The 15124-nt window shown below is 48.0% G+C and overlaps 1 protein-coding gene across 1 annotated transcript; it reads left to right on the top strand.

Moving 5' to 3' along the window:
• Nucleotides 1-7271: 7271 nt before the first annotated feature.
• BSX (brain specific homeobox) lies at nt 7272-9740 on the top strand. Its single transcript, XM_069876597.1, has 3 exons — nt 7272-7536; nt 8239-8435; nt 9495-9740. The coding sequence occupies exons 1-3, from the start codon at nt 7272-7274 to the stop codon at nt 9738-9740; spliced, it is 708 nt and encodes a 235-aa protein (XP_069732698.1).
• Nucleotides 9741-15124: the final 5384 nt, after the last annotated feature.

Raw genomic sequence — 15124 nt, forward strand, 5'->3', positions numbered from 1 at the left:
CGGCAGAATTGAATCGAACCTTGCTGAACTCAAGAATTGAGTTTATTTTCTAAAGCATGGAAAAATCATGTAAAAATTATCTTACTGATTTATTACGAGGCATCTGCCTGCATCATGACTGCTTTTGGATGACCTAAAGCTTTTTAACATTTCCGTTTAAAAATAATATCAATAAACAGGAGAAAGTGTTTTTAACATACAACAATATTACGTTACATCCTATCGCCATTTGAATGCCCCATCCCTGGAAACGTACAAAATGCCTTTTCAAAATGTGATTTCCAGTTTTAAAGCATTATTTGAAGATGCATTTGCGAGATGCTGCCTGGATTCTATCTTTTTCCCCCAGACCTGTCATCCACTTCTGGAGTGCTTAAAATAAAGTGCACAGATACAGAGTAAGCTGAAACAGTCAAGAAGCAATATAATACAAAAATGTTTCGAGTAAAGTGTGTTACTCAGATCTTTCTAAAGTACATTTCTCCCTTTATTCTGAAGGCCACAGCGCAGCAAAGTCTGACTAATGCAAGTAATGGAACCAATCTCTTCCTTTGATCATCAAAAAGGTTACCTTTTTTTGTAAACTAAGTCCAACAAATTTTGCAATCTGTTTGGAGCAAACATGAAAGAAAAAGGTTTAATTGTCTTGCAATAAAGATACCTTTTCTTTTAATGAAATGACCGGCTAAGACAGCATCAGCTTGTGTCCATCACTGTGCATGTGAGAGATGTGTGAAAGACGTGACATTGGTGTTTCTGTCTCAACAGGAGTCAATATAACAATTTGTGCACTTAAACTGGGAGGGAAAATTAAGCCAGGATGCTGAGTGATTTATAAACTCCACTAGTAGAGGTTGCCCTTTTAATTGAAGGCTGGGTCATATTTATAAATGCTTAGTGTAGATTTTGTAACTCGTCACAGTTTGTTAATGGTGTTGGTCAAAATAGAAATGGAGAGGTTCATAGAGATTGAGAGAAGAGAAAGCTGATAGTTCATCCTATTTATAACCATATATTTCCTATGTATATATATGCATCAAACATAATTTGAAGAGTTAGAAAACCGGTATTTTTCTTCCACAGGCTGCCCAGGTTGGGTATTTTTTCTAACGTCGATGCAGGAGCTACTGGATGAAATTCTGGCTCGTGTGATTCAGGAGGTCAGGCTGTGTGGGTATAATATCTTCCTCTGACCTTGCAGTACGTCGTTTGTGTGCTTTTTATTTTTAAGGCTTCAAAATGGGACACTTTAAAGCTGGAAAGCAAAGAGTGGAATTGAAAAGAATCAAAGTATTTGCGTCATTTAGATTTACACGCTCCATTGGGTTTTATATGTTACTCCTGACTTACGTCAGCCTGAGATCACAGTCAGGATTCTACATTCAAAGTATTCCTCTAAGTAGAAAAGGTATTTGAGGTTTTCTTGGGGTACCTGGTGCTACTGAAAGGATATGACAAGTAATTAGAGGAAAAGCACAAATAACAATAGGAAAACAATGGGAGTAAGATAAAGGCTGAATGGATAAGAGAGGGAAAAGAAGGATTATCTTGCCCCAGTGGTTAAAAGCACGGATGTACAAGGTTCATACATCATGAAATTGGGGAAACACGGGAAGCCCTGAGTCATTAGTGCTAAAAAAGTGAAGCAAAATGTTGAGTTGTGCCGATGATTGTTACGCAGCTGGAATGAAAGAAAACAAATGAGCTTTAATGTGTTGAAGGTGACAGCAAAGCAGTGAGTACAGCAGCAAGAATGGATTTTTTTGAGAGCAAAGGATTAGCCAAGATCTTAAAGTACAGATGGTCCTGGGTGAAATAATCACCTTTGTCTCAAGGGAGTAAGCAATGCCCATGAGTTGGTCACAGGATGAGAAGGAATTGATATGTAACCAAATAAAGAGAAGACTAATTAAAAGCAGGTCCCAGGGAAACTTCTAAACCTCCCTCCCAATTTCTGGCTCGTTCCAAAAATAAAGGAAACAGAGAAAGAAGGAATAATTTTGCTGTGGTTTGAAACCATGCAGATAACCCCACTGGAGTTGAAGACAAATATTAGATAATTAAAAAGATCCTAGGTCTTAGTTAATAAGAGTCACTGTTAGGGAAAGAGTTTACACCAAACTCGTCAACTTCAGTATTTTAATTTTCTTTATGTAAGCATCCTGCCTTCAGACAATGTTCAGGAATATCAGATAATGAGGGAAATTTTCAATACAGAGACAAAATTCTGGATTTAGGAATGAAATCCCTGAGGCCATGCATGGAGAGTGGGGTTTGGGAGGAAGGTAAGGGAGTTACAGTCTAAGATTTTACTCTTTGAAACAATTTTTGCCTATTGTTGCTGTCATATCCCTTCTTCTTATGAAATTTCCTGCTGTTACTGGTAGTGATATAAGCCTCAAAAGTACCTTCCTGTCTCAGTCACTTCTTAACGTGATCCCTTCACATAAGCAACTCTTCCACCCCTCCCTAGTTTAACTAGAACTGTAGCCCTGGAATTACCACAATATTTGTGGGTAAATTCAGTAATTCTGTCAGAATGACACAGGTTCGGTTTTTAACCTGAGTGTTTATTGTCTTGGAGTAAAATTAACATGCTGATTGGTTCTTTATCTCTCATTCTGCCTTCTCCTTGTCTCAGCTACAAACGAAGGAGGGTGCCAGTCCGTGGGCTGCAGGATGATGCATTTTCAAGGCAGCAAAAGCTAAGAGGGGCAAAGTTATGAGCTGTGGAAGACCAGGTTGGACCTTCTCCTGGTGCTGTCACCAACCCTGGTAAGGAGATAAGAGCCTCTTTGACACTTTCCTTGCTTCCCACCTTCTACCAGCTCTGTCCTGAGACAACCCGTTGCTTCAGGCAAGAGCCCATCCACCAAGCTCTTCTTGAACTTGAGCTGGTGTCAAGGCATGATAGAATGTTACAGACACTAAAATATTACCTCTGGCCATGCTGAAATATTAGTAAAAACCTCTAGCACAGATTTAACTTGGTAGTGAAGGGGCTTTGTCCTGCTGCTTTTGGCTGTAGTCTTAAGTCACATTGATAGAATCATAGAATAGTTTGGGTTGGAAGGGACCTCAAAGATGATCTAGTTCCAACCCCCCTGCCATGGGCAGGGACACCCCCCACTGGATCAGGCTGATGAAGATGGATTAAAAGAAACCTCTCTTGCCATGAACACAGTGTCTCTGGGGTCTGGGAGCCACAATTTTTCCACTCTGAATCTGGGTGGCAAGAGGCAGGGCTGGGTGCCAGGTCTTGGAGACCTGTGGAGAAAGGGTAGATGTAGGCAAAGGTAGGTGGGATGCAGGTGGGGAAAGTGGCTGCAGCGAAGCATAGAAGTGTTTTTCCCTCTCACCAGCAGCACCCAACAAGTCCCCAGGCAAAGGCATCTTCACAGTGGGTTTTATCTGAAGCATCACGCATGGAACATTCTCCATTAAGCCATGCTTTGTGTTCAAAAGACCTCTCTCTATGTCACGTGTGTGGCTACTCAAACCGAGCTCTTCAGACCTTTTTCCTGTAGCCAGGCTCCCATTTTGATCATATCAAGGCTGTCTGGTTTTAATTTAACCCTTCCTTTTGGAGTGGATTTTTCTTGAAAGGCATGAAAAGGCCAGGCTCCCGAGCTACCTTACGTCTTCAAGAGCCACAGGAAGGTAAGTGCATGTATTTTTAAACCGCACCAAATTTATCCCTAATGCAACACGCTCAAATAAAGCTACTAACATCAATACAGCTGCACCAACCTTTTAAATGACCCCTTAGGTTTTAAGTCAAATAAATTTATGTTTTCCTGGGCAAAATTTCCCGAGAATGCCTTCAAACGATCTTAAGTCTGCAAGTAGTGATGACTGGAGTTTCTGTAAGCAAAGCACACGTATGTTATTAAGCTGTGAAAAGGAGGGGGCTGAACATGCATGGAGGAGGAATGCACACGCGTCGCTACCAGCAAAGTTTATAAAGCTCTTTGAGCCTGTAGAAATCCTTTTATTTTATTGAAGAAACAACAAATAAACTCCACAGCAACGTGTTGAGCTGGGTTCACAAGCTCCTGCCTCTGGAGGGGGCTGGAGTCGTTTGGGGCTGCAGGTTTAGATGTTACACAGTCCTACAAGGTATTCAGAGGAGGATGGGAGAGCGCAGCATCAAGAGGCAATTCTGGTCCCCTCTCCACTGGAAGAGAAACACGCAGTGAGCGAACCAACCACTCCTGCTTCTTCTCCCTACCTTGCGCTGTCCCCAGTCCCCCTTGTTTTCTCACCTCAGCCCAGTGTTGATGTGTAATCCAGGGGCTGGTCCTCAAAGAGAACCAGGGGGTTGGGAGTGTTTGCAGGTCCCGGGGGCAGATCCACACTCTTGGACCCCCTGAGAAGCTTGTGGGGCAAAGAGCCACCCTCCCAACAGAGCCCAACGACGGTGGGAAGCACCTGGTGCCCTATTCCTGCCACAAAAAGCCATGAAATGTTAAATTTTCAAACCCCCTGGGTGCGAGGACTGCCGAGCCCCTTCCTGGGGTCTGCTTTCTATCCAGGGGACTTCACAGACAGGGGGTTACCCCTCTGCTTCTTGCCCTTGAACCAGCATCAAGGAGAGGCTGCAGTGCCTTAAGAGCCACTGCCTGGTTTGAGACCAAGTTTTGCTGTGATGTAACGCCCAGACAGCGGCCCCCACTCCTCCTTCTCCATCTGTACCCTAAATAAACCCTAAAGAAAGAAAGACTCAAAAGCAGCCCCTCTGGATGAGGTTCAAGCAAGCTCTACCTCAAGTCCTACAGCTGTGACCCAGCCTGGCTGAAATAACTCGTCTTTAATCCTTCAAATCTGCCTTAAATACGTGCATGTGCACCCCCCCGTGCTGAATAAAGCCCCAGCCCTCCCAGAGAAGCAATCCCAGCTGATGAAATAGCCAGTCAAGCGGCTTACACGCCCCTGGCTGCGCTCCCTCCGTTAACAAGTCGAGCATTAGACCCGTTTCATCACTGTTAATTCATTCGCTTACTCATTTGCTCCTCGAAGAAAGTTGTTAGCCTGTTGGATTCTTAAACCCTCAGCCAAAATCCGGGGGCTGATGCTGGAATGAGCGTGTCAGGAGGGGATGCTGCAACAGATTTTCTATTATTATTATTATTGTTGTTGTTGCTGTCATTATTGTTATTATTATTATTTTTCTGGAGGAAAAGAGGGAGTTTTGCTGGCAGCAGAGGGAGAGGCAGTGAGTTTTTCCCCCAAGCCTGCACTTCCCAAAGGATTCTTGCCTCGGAGCAGCAGCTCATCAGCATCCACACTGTGCTAGCATGGCTTATATACATCCATATATATATATATAAATATATATATAAAATCATAGAATCACCAGGTTGGAAGAGACCCACCAGATCATCGAGTCCAACCATTCCTATCAAACACTAAACCATGCCCCTCAGCATATATATATGTGTGTGTGTATATATATATATATATTTGACTTAAGTGCATGGTGAGAGCAGTGGTGCCTGCCCAGGGGTGAGCACTGCAGGTGTAAAACGAAGCAGGGGTGTACGTATGAGGAGCAAAACTCTCCCATGGATTTTTCCAGTGAGGCAGGGAGCTCTCTTTTGTCCCCCTTCCTTTCCCCTGGTTTGGTGGAACCGATGAAGGAGCCACATCTCTATTTTAAAAGCCACCCCTGTCCCCTCGCCCTCGGTGGAGAAGCTGCATCACGGCTGGAAAACTCGAGCGAGCCGAATTCCAGGTTTATTAACACCAGGCGAGGGGTATTTCTATTCTTTTTGAGGTTTTTTTTTTCCCCTCCTCTATTTACCATTTACCAGCTCATCCATATGGAAGGCATGGCTTACACTTCCCTGAGAACTGTACTTTTAGGACTAATTGATTCTGGTAATTAATTTGTTCTACCTGCTGGATCAGATGGAAACGCTGTCCGTGTGCCCAAGGATTAGCACTTGCCTTTCTAACATCTTTCTTAATTATCTAATAGCATGGGTTGCGCGAATTCTGGCTCTATTAGAACACTTTTACTATTAACGGTAGTGATTGGAATTGTGATGACAACTCGATTTCAACAAATTAGAGCTTAAAATCCGGAGATGAAGGAGAAGTGCCTTCTTTTAATTTCCCTGAGTTTAACATCAATAATTAGAGCAATTTTCTGAGATGCGAACCGAAATTATCTCGGCTATGATGTGGCGTATCACCCTCATTTTAGCAAATTGACTCTGGGGAAATGAATGTTACAGATTAGGGGAGGGGGGGAAGACAAACAGAGGAAAGAAGAAGAAAAATAATGATAAAAAAGAAGTGTTGGCACAACTCTGAGCGAGGGATGGATGGGAACAAAACCCCAACGGGGTAACAACTGAGCGGAAAGGCAGGAGCTGGTGCAGGGGGACAAGTCGGGAGCGGAGCGCAGGACAGGTCGGGAGTTTTTATTTCCCGAAGTTTTTGCTTTATAAAAAAAGGGAGAAAAAAACTTATATTGGGAAAACGACCCAACGCCTGCACTGGGACCGGGGCTGGGGATGCTGAGAGGGGGATGTTGAGCAGGGGATGCTGAGCAGGGGACGCTGATTGAGGGATGCTGAGCAGGGGACGCTGATTGAGGGATGCTGAGCAGGGGATGTTGCGCGAGGGATGCTGAGAGGGATGCTGAGCAGGGGATGTTGCGCGAGGGATGCTGAGAGGGATGCTGAGCAGGGGATGTTGCGCGAGGGATGCTGAGAGGGATGCTGAGCAGGGGATGTTGCGCGAGGGATGCTGAGAGGGATGCTGAGCGAGGGATGCTGAGCGGGATGCAGGGGATGCTGAGCGAGGGATGCTGAGCGGGATGCAGGGGATGCTGAGCGAGGGATGCTGAGCGGGATGCAGGGGATGCTGAGCGAGGGATGCTGAGCGGGATGCAGGGGATGCCGAATGAGGGATGCTACGCGGCTCCTCGGCTCCCACGCCCGCTCCTCGCCGCGGCGGGGCTTTAGGTGGCCCACGGGCCCGTCCCCCCGCCCGCCCCATCGCCATTGGCTCTCTCCGCAGCCCCTGCCCGCCGCGCCTCAAAGGCAGCTCCCCGCGCATCCCCAGCCCACCCGCCTAGCAGCCTTCCCGATTATTTCTTTTTTTTTCCCTTTTTTTTTTTTCTTAAATTATTACTACTTACTTCTGTTCCGCCTTTTTTCTTAACTTGTTTTTCGGTTGTTAGCGTGGGTTTTATTTCTTATCTCCCCAGCGCTCAGCCCGGCTCGCTCCCTTCCCCGCTGCCCGAGGCGGGGAGCCCAGAAATGAACCTCAACTTCACCTCGCCCGTGCACCCCGTCTCGGCTCCCAGGCCCACGTCCTTCTTCATCGAGGATATCCTCCTGCACAAGCCCAAACCCTTGCGGGAGGTGCCCTCCGAGCATTTCCCCGGCTCCTTGGCCTCCCGCGTCCCCCTCTTGGACTATGGGTACCCCCTGATGCCAACCCCGACCCTCCTGGCTCCTCACCCGCACCCTGCCCTGCACAAGCCGGAGCATCATCACCATCCTTACTTTCTCACCGCCTCGGGTAAGTGCAGGAGGTTGGGGCTTTGGGGGGGACTCGCTCCTCTTGGGGCTCCGGGGAACCTTGCAGCATCCTTCACCCAAATCGTGGCTGCATCCCCCTGGCTTCGTTTTGGGGAGAAAGGACCCACAGCGCTGTAGCTTGGCTCGATTGCCCGAGATCTAGAGGGTTCCCTCTGCCTCTTTTTGCTGTTAATTGTTACATTTTTAGCATTATTTTTCATTTTGGACCGATAACGTGTTTGGGTTTTCTTTCCTTGCGTTGCCCCTCCGGGTTTTGCTTTTCCCCTTCCAGCCGGGATGCTCCAGCTTCTCCCCCCGGGGCTGGAAGAGGTTTCCCCTTCCCAGACCGGCTCCTTGCTCTTGGAAGCAAATATTCTTCCTAAAGTTTCCCACCGGGCAGCCCATATTGTGCTCCGGCGCGGCCGTGGAAGACCTTTCTCTCTCCCCCCAGGATTTTTCCGGGCTCCCCTGGTTTTCCCGCATCCATTTCGTTGTGATTTAATTACCAGGAGGGTGGAGGTTTCCCGCAGCAGCGGTGGGAAAGGAGCGCTTCTCAAAACCCCGTGTTTTTAGAGCACCGGGGACGCCCAAACCAAGAAAACCACCGCAAAAAAATATAAATAACGAAATAAACGAAAAAATACCGTAAGAAAAAAAATCTAGGGAGGCAGGGGGAGAGCCCACCCTCCGTGTGTCCCCCCAGGAGTGCCGGTGCCAGCCCTTTTCCAGCACCACGCTCACGCCGAGCTGCCCGGGAAGCACTGTCGCCGCCGCAAAGCCCGCACCGTTTTCTCCGACTCGCAGCTCTCCGGCCTGGAGAAGAGGTTTGAGATCCAGCGTTACCTCTCCACGCCCGAGCGGGTGGAGCTGGCCACGGCCCTCAGCCTCTCCGAGACCCAGGTACCGCGGGGACCGGCTCCAGCCCGCAGGGAAGGGGTCTGGAACAGCATCCCCCGCAGCATCCCGGGCTGTTTCCATCCTGCATCCCTCGCAGCAGCCCCAGCCCGTATCCCACGCAAGCATCCTGTAACCCTCGTAGCATTCCCACCCATCCTGTATCCCTTGCAGCATTCCCACCCATCTCCATCCTGTACCTCTCGCAGGATCCCGTATCCCTCGCAGCGTCCCCACCTACCTCCATCCCGGATCCCTCGCAGCATCCCCATCCTATATCCCACGCAAGCATCCCGCATCCTTCGCAGCATGCCCACCCATCTCCATCCTACATCCCTCGCAGCATCCCCATCCTTTACCCCACGCAGCATCCTGTATCCCTCGCAGCATTCCCATCTTTTATCCCACGCAGGCATCCCGCATCCCTCGCAGCATCCCCGCTCATCTCCATCCCATATCCCTGGCAGCATCCGCACGCATCTCCATCCTATATCCCTCGCAGGATCCCCATCCTTTATCCCACGCAAGAATCCCGTATCCTTCGCAGCGTCCCCACCTATCCCCATCCTGTATCCCCCGCAGGATCCCCATCCCGTATCCCACGCAAGCAACCTGTATCCCTCGCAGGATCCCGTATTCCTTGCAGCATTTCCTCCTATCCCCATCCCGTATCCCATGCAAGCATCCTGTATCCCTCGCAGCATCCCCATCCTCTATCCCACGCAAGAATCCTGTATCCCTCGCAGCATCCCCATCCTCTATCCCACGCAAGAATCCTATATCCCTCGCGGCATCCCCACCCATGCTCTGTCCCATGCAGGATCCCGTATCCCTCACAACGTTCCCTCCCATCTCCATCCTGTATCCCTCGCAGGATGCCCCTCACTTATCCCACGCAGCATCCTGTATCCCTCGCAGCATCCCCACCCCTCTCCACCTCGCATCCCTCGCATTATCCCTACTCCGTGTCCCACGCAAGCATCCCCACCTTCGCTTTTTAATTTTCTTTTTATTCCTTCTTTTTCCCCCTTCTTTTTAAATTTTTTTCCCCCCACTCTCTCTCAGGTGAAAACCTGGTTCCAGAACCGTCGGATGAAGCACAAAAAGCAGCTGCGGAAAAGCCAGGACGACCCCAAGCACCCAGGAGGCGAGGAGAGCCGGGAGCAGAGCTCCCCCGAGCCCGAGCTGCCCGAGGCTGCGGGCACCGAGCCCCGCAAGGCTCCCCCCGGCCCCTTCTTGCTCCAGGACCCCGAGGACGAGGTGGACATCCTGGAGGAGGGGGACCTCTGCCCGGGTCCCCACCGCCTCTAGGGGCTCGCTGGCTCCCCCGCGGCTCCCCCCCAGCCTCCAGCAGCCCCCGAGCCCGCAGGGATGCGGGGAACAGGGCTGGAAGGAGATGCTAGTGCGGGGGGAGCCCCGTTCCTGGAGGGAGGAAGGCAGCAGCATCACTGGCATCCCCCCAGCATCCCCCCGAGCCGGGGCTTCGCCTGAAAATCTGAGAAGGGAGAGCAAAACAGGGCGATTTTCCTTTAAGTTTCCCGTCAAAATATCGGACTTTTTTTCCTCCTTTCTCCCCGCTTCCCGATTTTAAAGCGAAACGAGCCCGTGCCAGCAGGTTGTCGCTCCGAGAGCGGCAGGCAGGGCATCCTCCCCCCGACACCCCAAAATCGGGTCCCCCCGAGGTGCGGGGGGTCTGGCGGAGTGACCGAGACACTCACGTCCTCCCCAAACCCCACAAATATTAAACTGTAGAATCCCCGTCCAAAGAAACGGGTAAGAACCGAAATTACCGTTTATTTAATTCCGATCCGAGGGGAGCATCATTAACAACTCGACCCTGTCAGGAGCAAAGGCGAGCGGCAGCGACTTTCCACAGCTTGGAGAACCACCTGCCGGATTCCTTAACGGCTTCCAGGTGGGAATCACCTTCCAGTTACTTTTCTTTTCCTCTCCCGGAGCCCCAGAGCTTCTCCCACGTTTGGCTCCTGTTTCCCTCTCTCCTGCATCTGCCCCAGCATCTCTCCGAGCTCCGTGTTGCAGCCAGTGCTCGCTTTGCCTTTATCCTCCTGCCAGGGAAACTGGTTTAATTTCCAGGTAAATTAAGATTTTTTAATTTTTATTTTTATTTTTTCCTTTTTTTTTTTTTCTGCGGTGGAAAGGGAGCTGGGGGAGGCTCAGCATCTCCAGGGGAGGGCTGGGCTTTTCCTCGATGAAAACCCAGTGGAGAGGCTGTGCTGGCTGAGATGGTGCCTGTACGACACCAGCAACCCGCTGGCACATTGGTGTCTTGTTAGATTTTTCCATATTTTTCCATTTCCCCCCCTTTATTTATTTTTGAACGGGAAATTAATTTGCTTGTCCGGTGTTGTTAGCGCTTTCAGGGCATTTTGGATGATGGGACATAGGATTTTGCGAGGGGAAAATGCGTCCCTGTTTAATATATAAAATATAGATGATTGAAATGTGCATGTTTGCTGCTTTTTTGTGGGTTTCCATTCATGTTTTTACACTTAAAACAATGAAGATCACATGGGGAGGGGGGGAAATACCCAGTCATCTATCGAGAAAAATGGCTTTTACATGGAGTTCATAAATTTACATGAACAAATTTTGCTACAATGCCCTCCACCTCTATAAAAATTATAATTCAGAAGGTAAACCAACGGATTTTGTCCTAAAGCTTTGGAGTGATTTGAAGCTCAGCAGAAAGCCAAACACAGGTCATTTTGTGCTGCCACGTTGCTGGCTGGAAATGCTTTTCCCAACTCCTCGGCCCTTCCCTTCTCTCAACTCGTGTCTGAGGTGATGGAAACGGTCTCCCAAACCTTTCCATTCAATGCTGTTTGTGTGCACCCGTGCAATTTTGTTGGTTTAGCTGATTGTCAGCATCCCCCCGAGTGCGCATTTCACTGGGAACTCCTAGAAATGACATAAAAGAGAAGCTCCACCGTGATATTTATGTGATAATTTCTTTCTGACCACGTCCACAGCTGCTGTTCCCAGGCTGGGCGCTGTGGTGCGTTACGGATGTCCATCTCGGAGCTGGCTCTGCTCTCAGGGTCAGGGGCTTCACCTCCATCCCTCAGGTAGATTTGTCTCCCGTAATAGCACCAGGCAGCCAAGTATTTAGTGAGAGAGAGTATCAGGAGCAAGCCTAAAGATGTAATCACTAAAAACAAATGCACCTGAATGAAAAGGAATAATGAAAATCCTGTTTCTCTACGTTTGTGTTTTGTTTGACTCGTGCAAAGAGCTGTTTGGTCTCTCATTATTGGATGTGAAGAAGTGAAAAAGACTCTGAGAACACAAATTTAAAAGGCAGGAGAAAGTAAAAGTGGCAGATTAAACCAGAAGTTTTTGGGCACTGACATGCAGAAGCAACTTTTTCCTCCTCTGGGCACTCCCCCTGCTCTTTTGCAAGGTGGATGCTGAGGAAATGGTGTCAGGCAGCTGCCCTCCCAACACAGAGCAAGGAGCGTGATCAGATGCTGTGGAACCAAACATGTTCCCATTGCACCAGACGTCCCAGAAGTCAGTAGCCGTCGCAGCAGCAGGTCCCAGGGCATTTCCATGCCCGTGGGCTGGTGATATTTGTAGTCTGATGGTGGCTCCAGAGGGAGGGAAAGGTCTTGAGGGGCAGGTGCAGGCACTGGGTGCACCTCCAGCACAGGCTCTGCAGCACAGGACCTTTGCTGGGGCTCAGGCAAGCGAGATTGGGGCAGCTAAAATCCACAGGTGTCCTCACCTCAGTCCCCATGTTTGTGGGAGCCCCTGAGCAGCCAGGTGCTACAGTTTCTCCAGGGACAAAGAGCCCATTCCCTTTCCCACCAGCAGCTTTATCACGCTGAGGCCGTGCCAGGGCTGTGAGGAAGGGGCAGAAGATGAATCGAACGACACTCGAGTCTTTGCTGCCTCTCACCTGCCACCACAGGAACCTTCTTCTTCATAAAGTCTTTATGTCAATCAATGAAATCCAATCTGATCCACAAATACACCCCCCCCATCTTCACCTCTCTGCAGTGTTAGGCTGACATTTAAAATGACAACCTGGTTTAAAGCCAAAGCCACTGATCACAAGCAACCTCAGTGACAAATACTCCAGGGGAGTCCCCATCCCAGACCCCGCAGAGCCGTGTGCCGAGCCTGGTGGGTAGCTGAGCCTTTGGGAACAGGGTACTAACCCCAGAAAGTTTGGTGCAAACAAGGTAAAACCCCCTGAGAATGAGACAGGGGAAGGAAATGGTCGCTACCTGAGACATCCCCTCCCAGGACAGCCAGCTCCTTCTCTGCTGGGAACCAGCACCTGCCCAGATAAGTGAAATGAGGTTCTTGTTTGAGGCTCCTGCCTTATTTAATGAGGTCTGCTGACTTTTTTCCTGCTCTCCCTTTGCCACTCTCCCCAAGCAGCTTGAAAAGCAGGGATGGGACTCTTTAGAGCTGTCTCTTTTTTTCCCCACCCCCCCATATTTACATGTTTGGGAAATGCTAGGATGGAAATGGCTTGCAGGAAATAATTGCTGGAAAAAGGAAATCTTGGTGGATTTCCTATTTTTCAAGATACCCACTGAAGTCCTGATTTTCATTAAAATTCTTCCATGTGTTTTTTTGAAATGGAATTGTTCCTCTTAATCTAATTCACACCCGAGTGGCTAATGTTTGTTGTTTTTTTCATTAAAGAAAACAAAGAAATGGTCTATAAAATCCTTCTGTGAACCTTTGCTTTCTGGTTTGCTTTTTAATTTGAGCATTTTCCTGTCTGCTGCCCTTTACATTTTGCACTTTAATGAGGCTGCAAAGCAGTTCCAACCAAAGTTTTTCACTTCTCTGGCCAGAGCTGTGTAAAAGCCGCTCAGACACACAGGCTGCACGGGCAATTACAAAACAAACAGGTCCAGAGAAGGCTACAAAGATGATCCACAGGCTGGAGCACATTCCGTACGAAGACGTGCTGTGAGAGTCAGGGTTGTTCAGCCTGGAGAAGAGAAGGCTGCAGGAGGTCTTCTAGAGACCTTCCAGTACCTGAAAGGGCTATAAGAAAGCTGGGGAGGGACTGTTTACAAAGATTTGTAGTGATAGGACGAGGGGTAATGGGTTTAAACTGGAGAGGGGCAGATTTAGACTGGACATAAGGAGGAATTTCTTTGCTATGAGAGCGGTGAGGCCCTGGCTGGACCATCCCTGGAGGGATGGAGGTGTCCATGGTCTTTGTGCTATTATAATTTTCTGTAGAATTGATCCCTGAAGGGAGATGATAATGACCAAATGCTTGATAACTGATAAACCAGCATGTTTTGTTGGAGTCAGCAGCCTCCGAGCCAGCTGTTCCTACCTTTTGTGAGGTAGTGGATGGAAGCTGACTATCTATCTTCAAAAGAAACGTGATGGTGTTGTTACTGCAGCAGTGTTGCTCCTAAGCAGAGCTGATGCTGCTTCTTTGACCACTGAAGGCAGCCTCAGCTTTTATGCTTCCTGAATCTAAAATGTCAAGAAATAGTGGCATTAGAATGGTCCCACCAAGGAAGTGTTAAGAAGTTCTGTTGGCTTCTGTGTTCCAACCCTGGTGAGCCAACTGCGCTCCCAGTGAGTAACGCCATGTTCTGTGATAGCTCAGCTGGAGCCACAGGACTATGGCAGGCAGGTTCTATTCCAGCTTAATCTCTCCCTGAATACTTAATGGAAAATTTATAGCTTATTTCTTATTTAAATTCCTTGCCTTCCCAATCTGAAAGACATTAAGTTGTGGCCTTTGCTTTTAAGCAGATGGATGCTCATCATTTACTTGTATGGCCCCTTTTTGTGCCACTATCTGTTACGTGCAGGAAAAATTTGCATTAGTATCAAGGCAGATCAAAAGATTTTCTTTCCACGTATGCTGCAAATAACGTCTTTTTTCTGGGAGAGAAGAAAAAAGTAACAGTCCTTTCTAAATGGATTGTGAGATGATCAGGATCAATGTTCTTATATCCCCTCCTCGATGCAGCATCAAACAAGTATGTACAGCTTGTAGTTTAGCACCGGTTTAGTAATTAAATATGCCCTAAAAGATCATTATTTTAGTTAAAAAAACCCAAACCCAAACATACCACCCACCCAGAAAGATCACCCTAATTTATGGGAGCTCTAAAAGGTAGGACAACAGATAGGGAGGAAGGTGATCAATTAAGACATTAAGCATTTCGCACCACATGGGCGCATCTGCATGTCAGGCAAATAATAAGGCCATCAGCTCATTTTCAGGGGCCTGTTGCCTACTTCAACTCAATCCTCAGATCAAAGAGAAAACGTCTGCTTGCATTTTCTAATCAGAAAAGGGATGCTAATTTAGGTTCCTTAATGTGTGGTGGTAAGAGACTTCTTCAATTAACTGAATTCTATAGCTCAGAAAATAAAAAAAGGGGGATACAAAGGGAATCGGGCTGGAAAGGCAGAAGTCCTCATTAAATCAAAGGTCCAATATTCATTACCTTCAGCATCTGGGGCTAAACACTAAACATGGAGATCATCAAAGGAGGTTTAATGGGTTAAATTGAGAATATAATCTAATTAAAATATTAGATATGAGTAAATAGCTCTTTGATATTCATCTGAAGGTTTCATTAAAATAGGTACTTGAGGTTTGTATTAAGGGGGGATTATCACTTTTTAGCAGAAACAACAAGTTGAGGTTCCCTAATCAGAAATGCTTCAAAGTGTTA

Source organism: Phaenicophaeus curvirostris, chromosome 25, assembly GCF_032191515.1.
Source record: "Phaenicophaeus curvirostris isolate KB17595 chromosome 25, BPBGC_Pcur_1.0, whole genome shotgun sequence".
In the NCBI taxonomy this organism is placed as follows: Eukaryota; Metazoa; Chordata; class Aves; order Cuculiformes; family Cuculidae; genus Phaenicophaeus; species Phaenicophaeus curvirostris.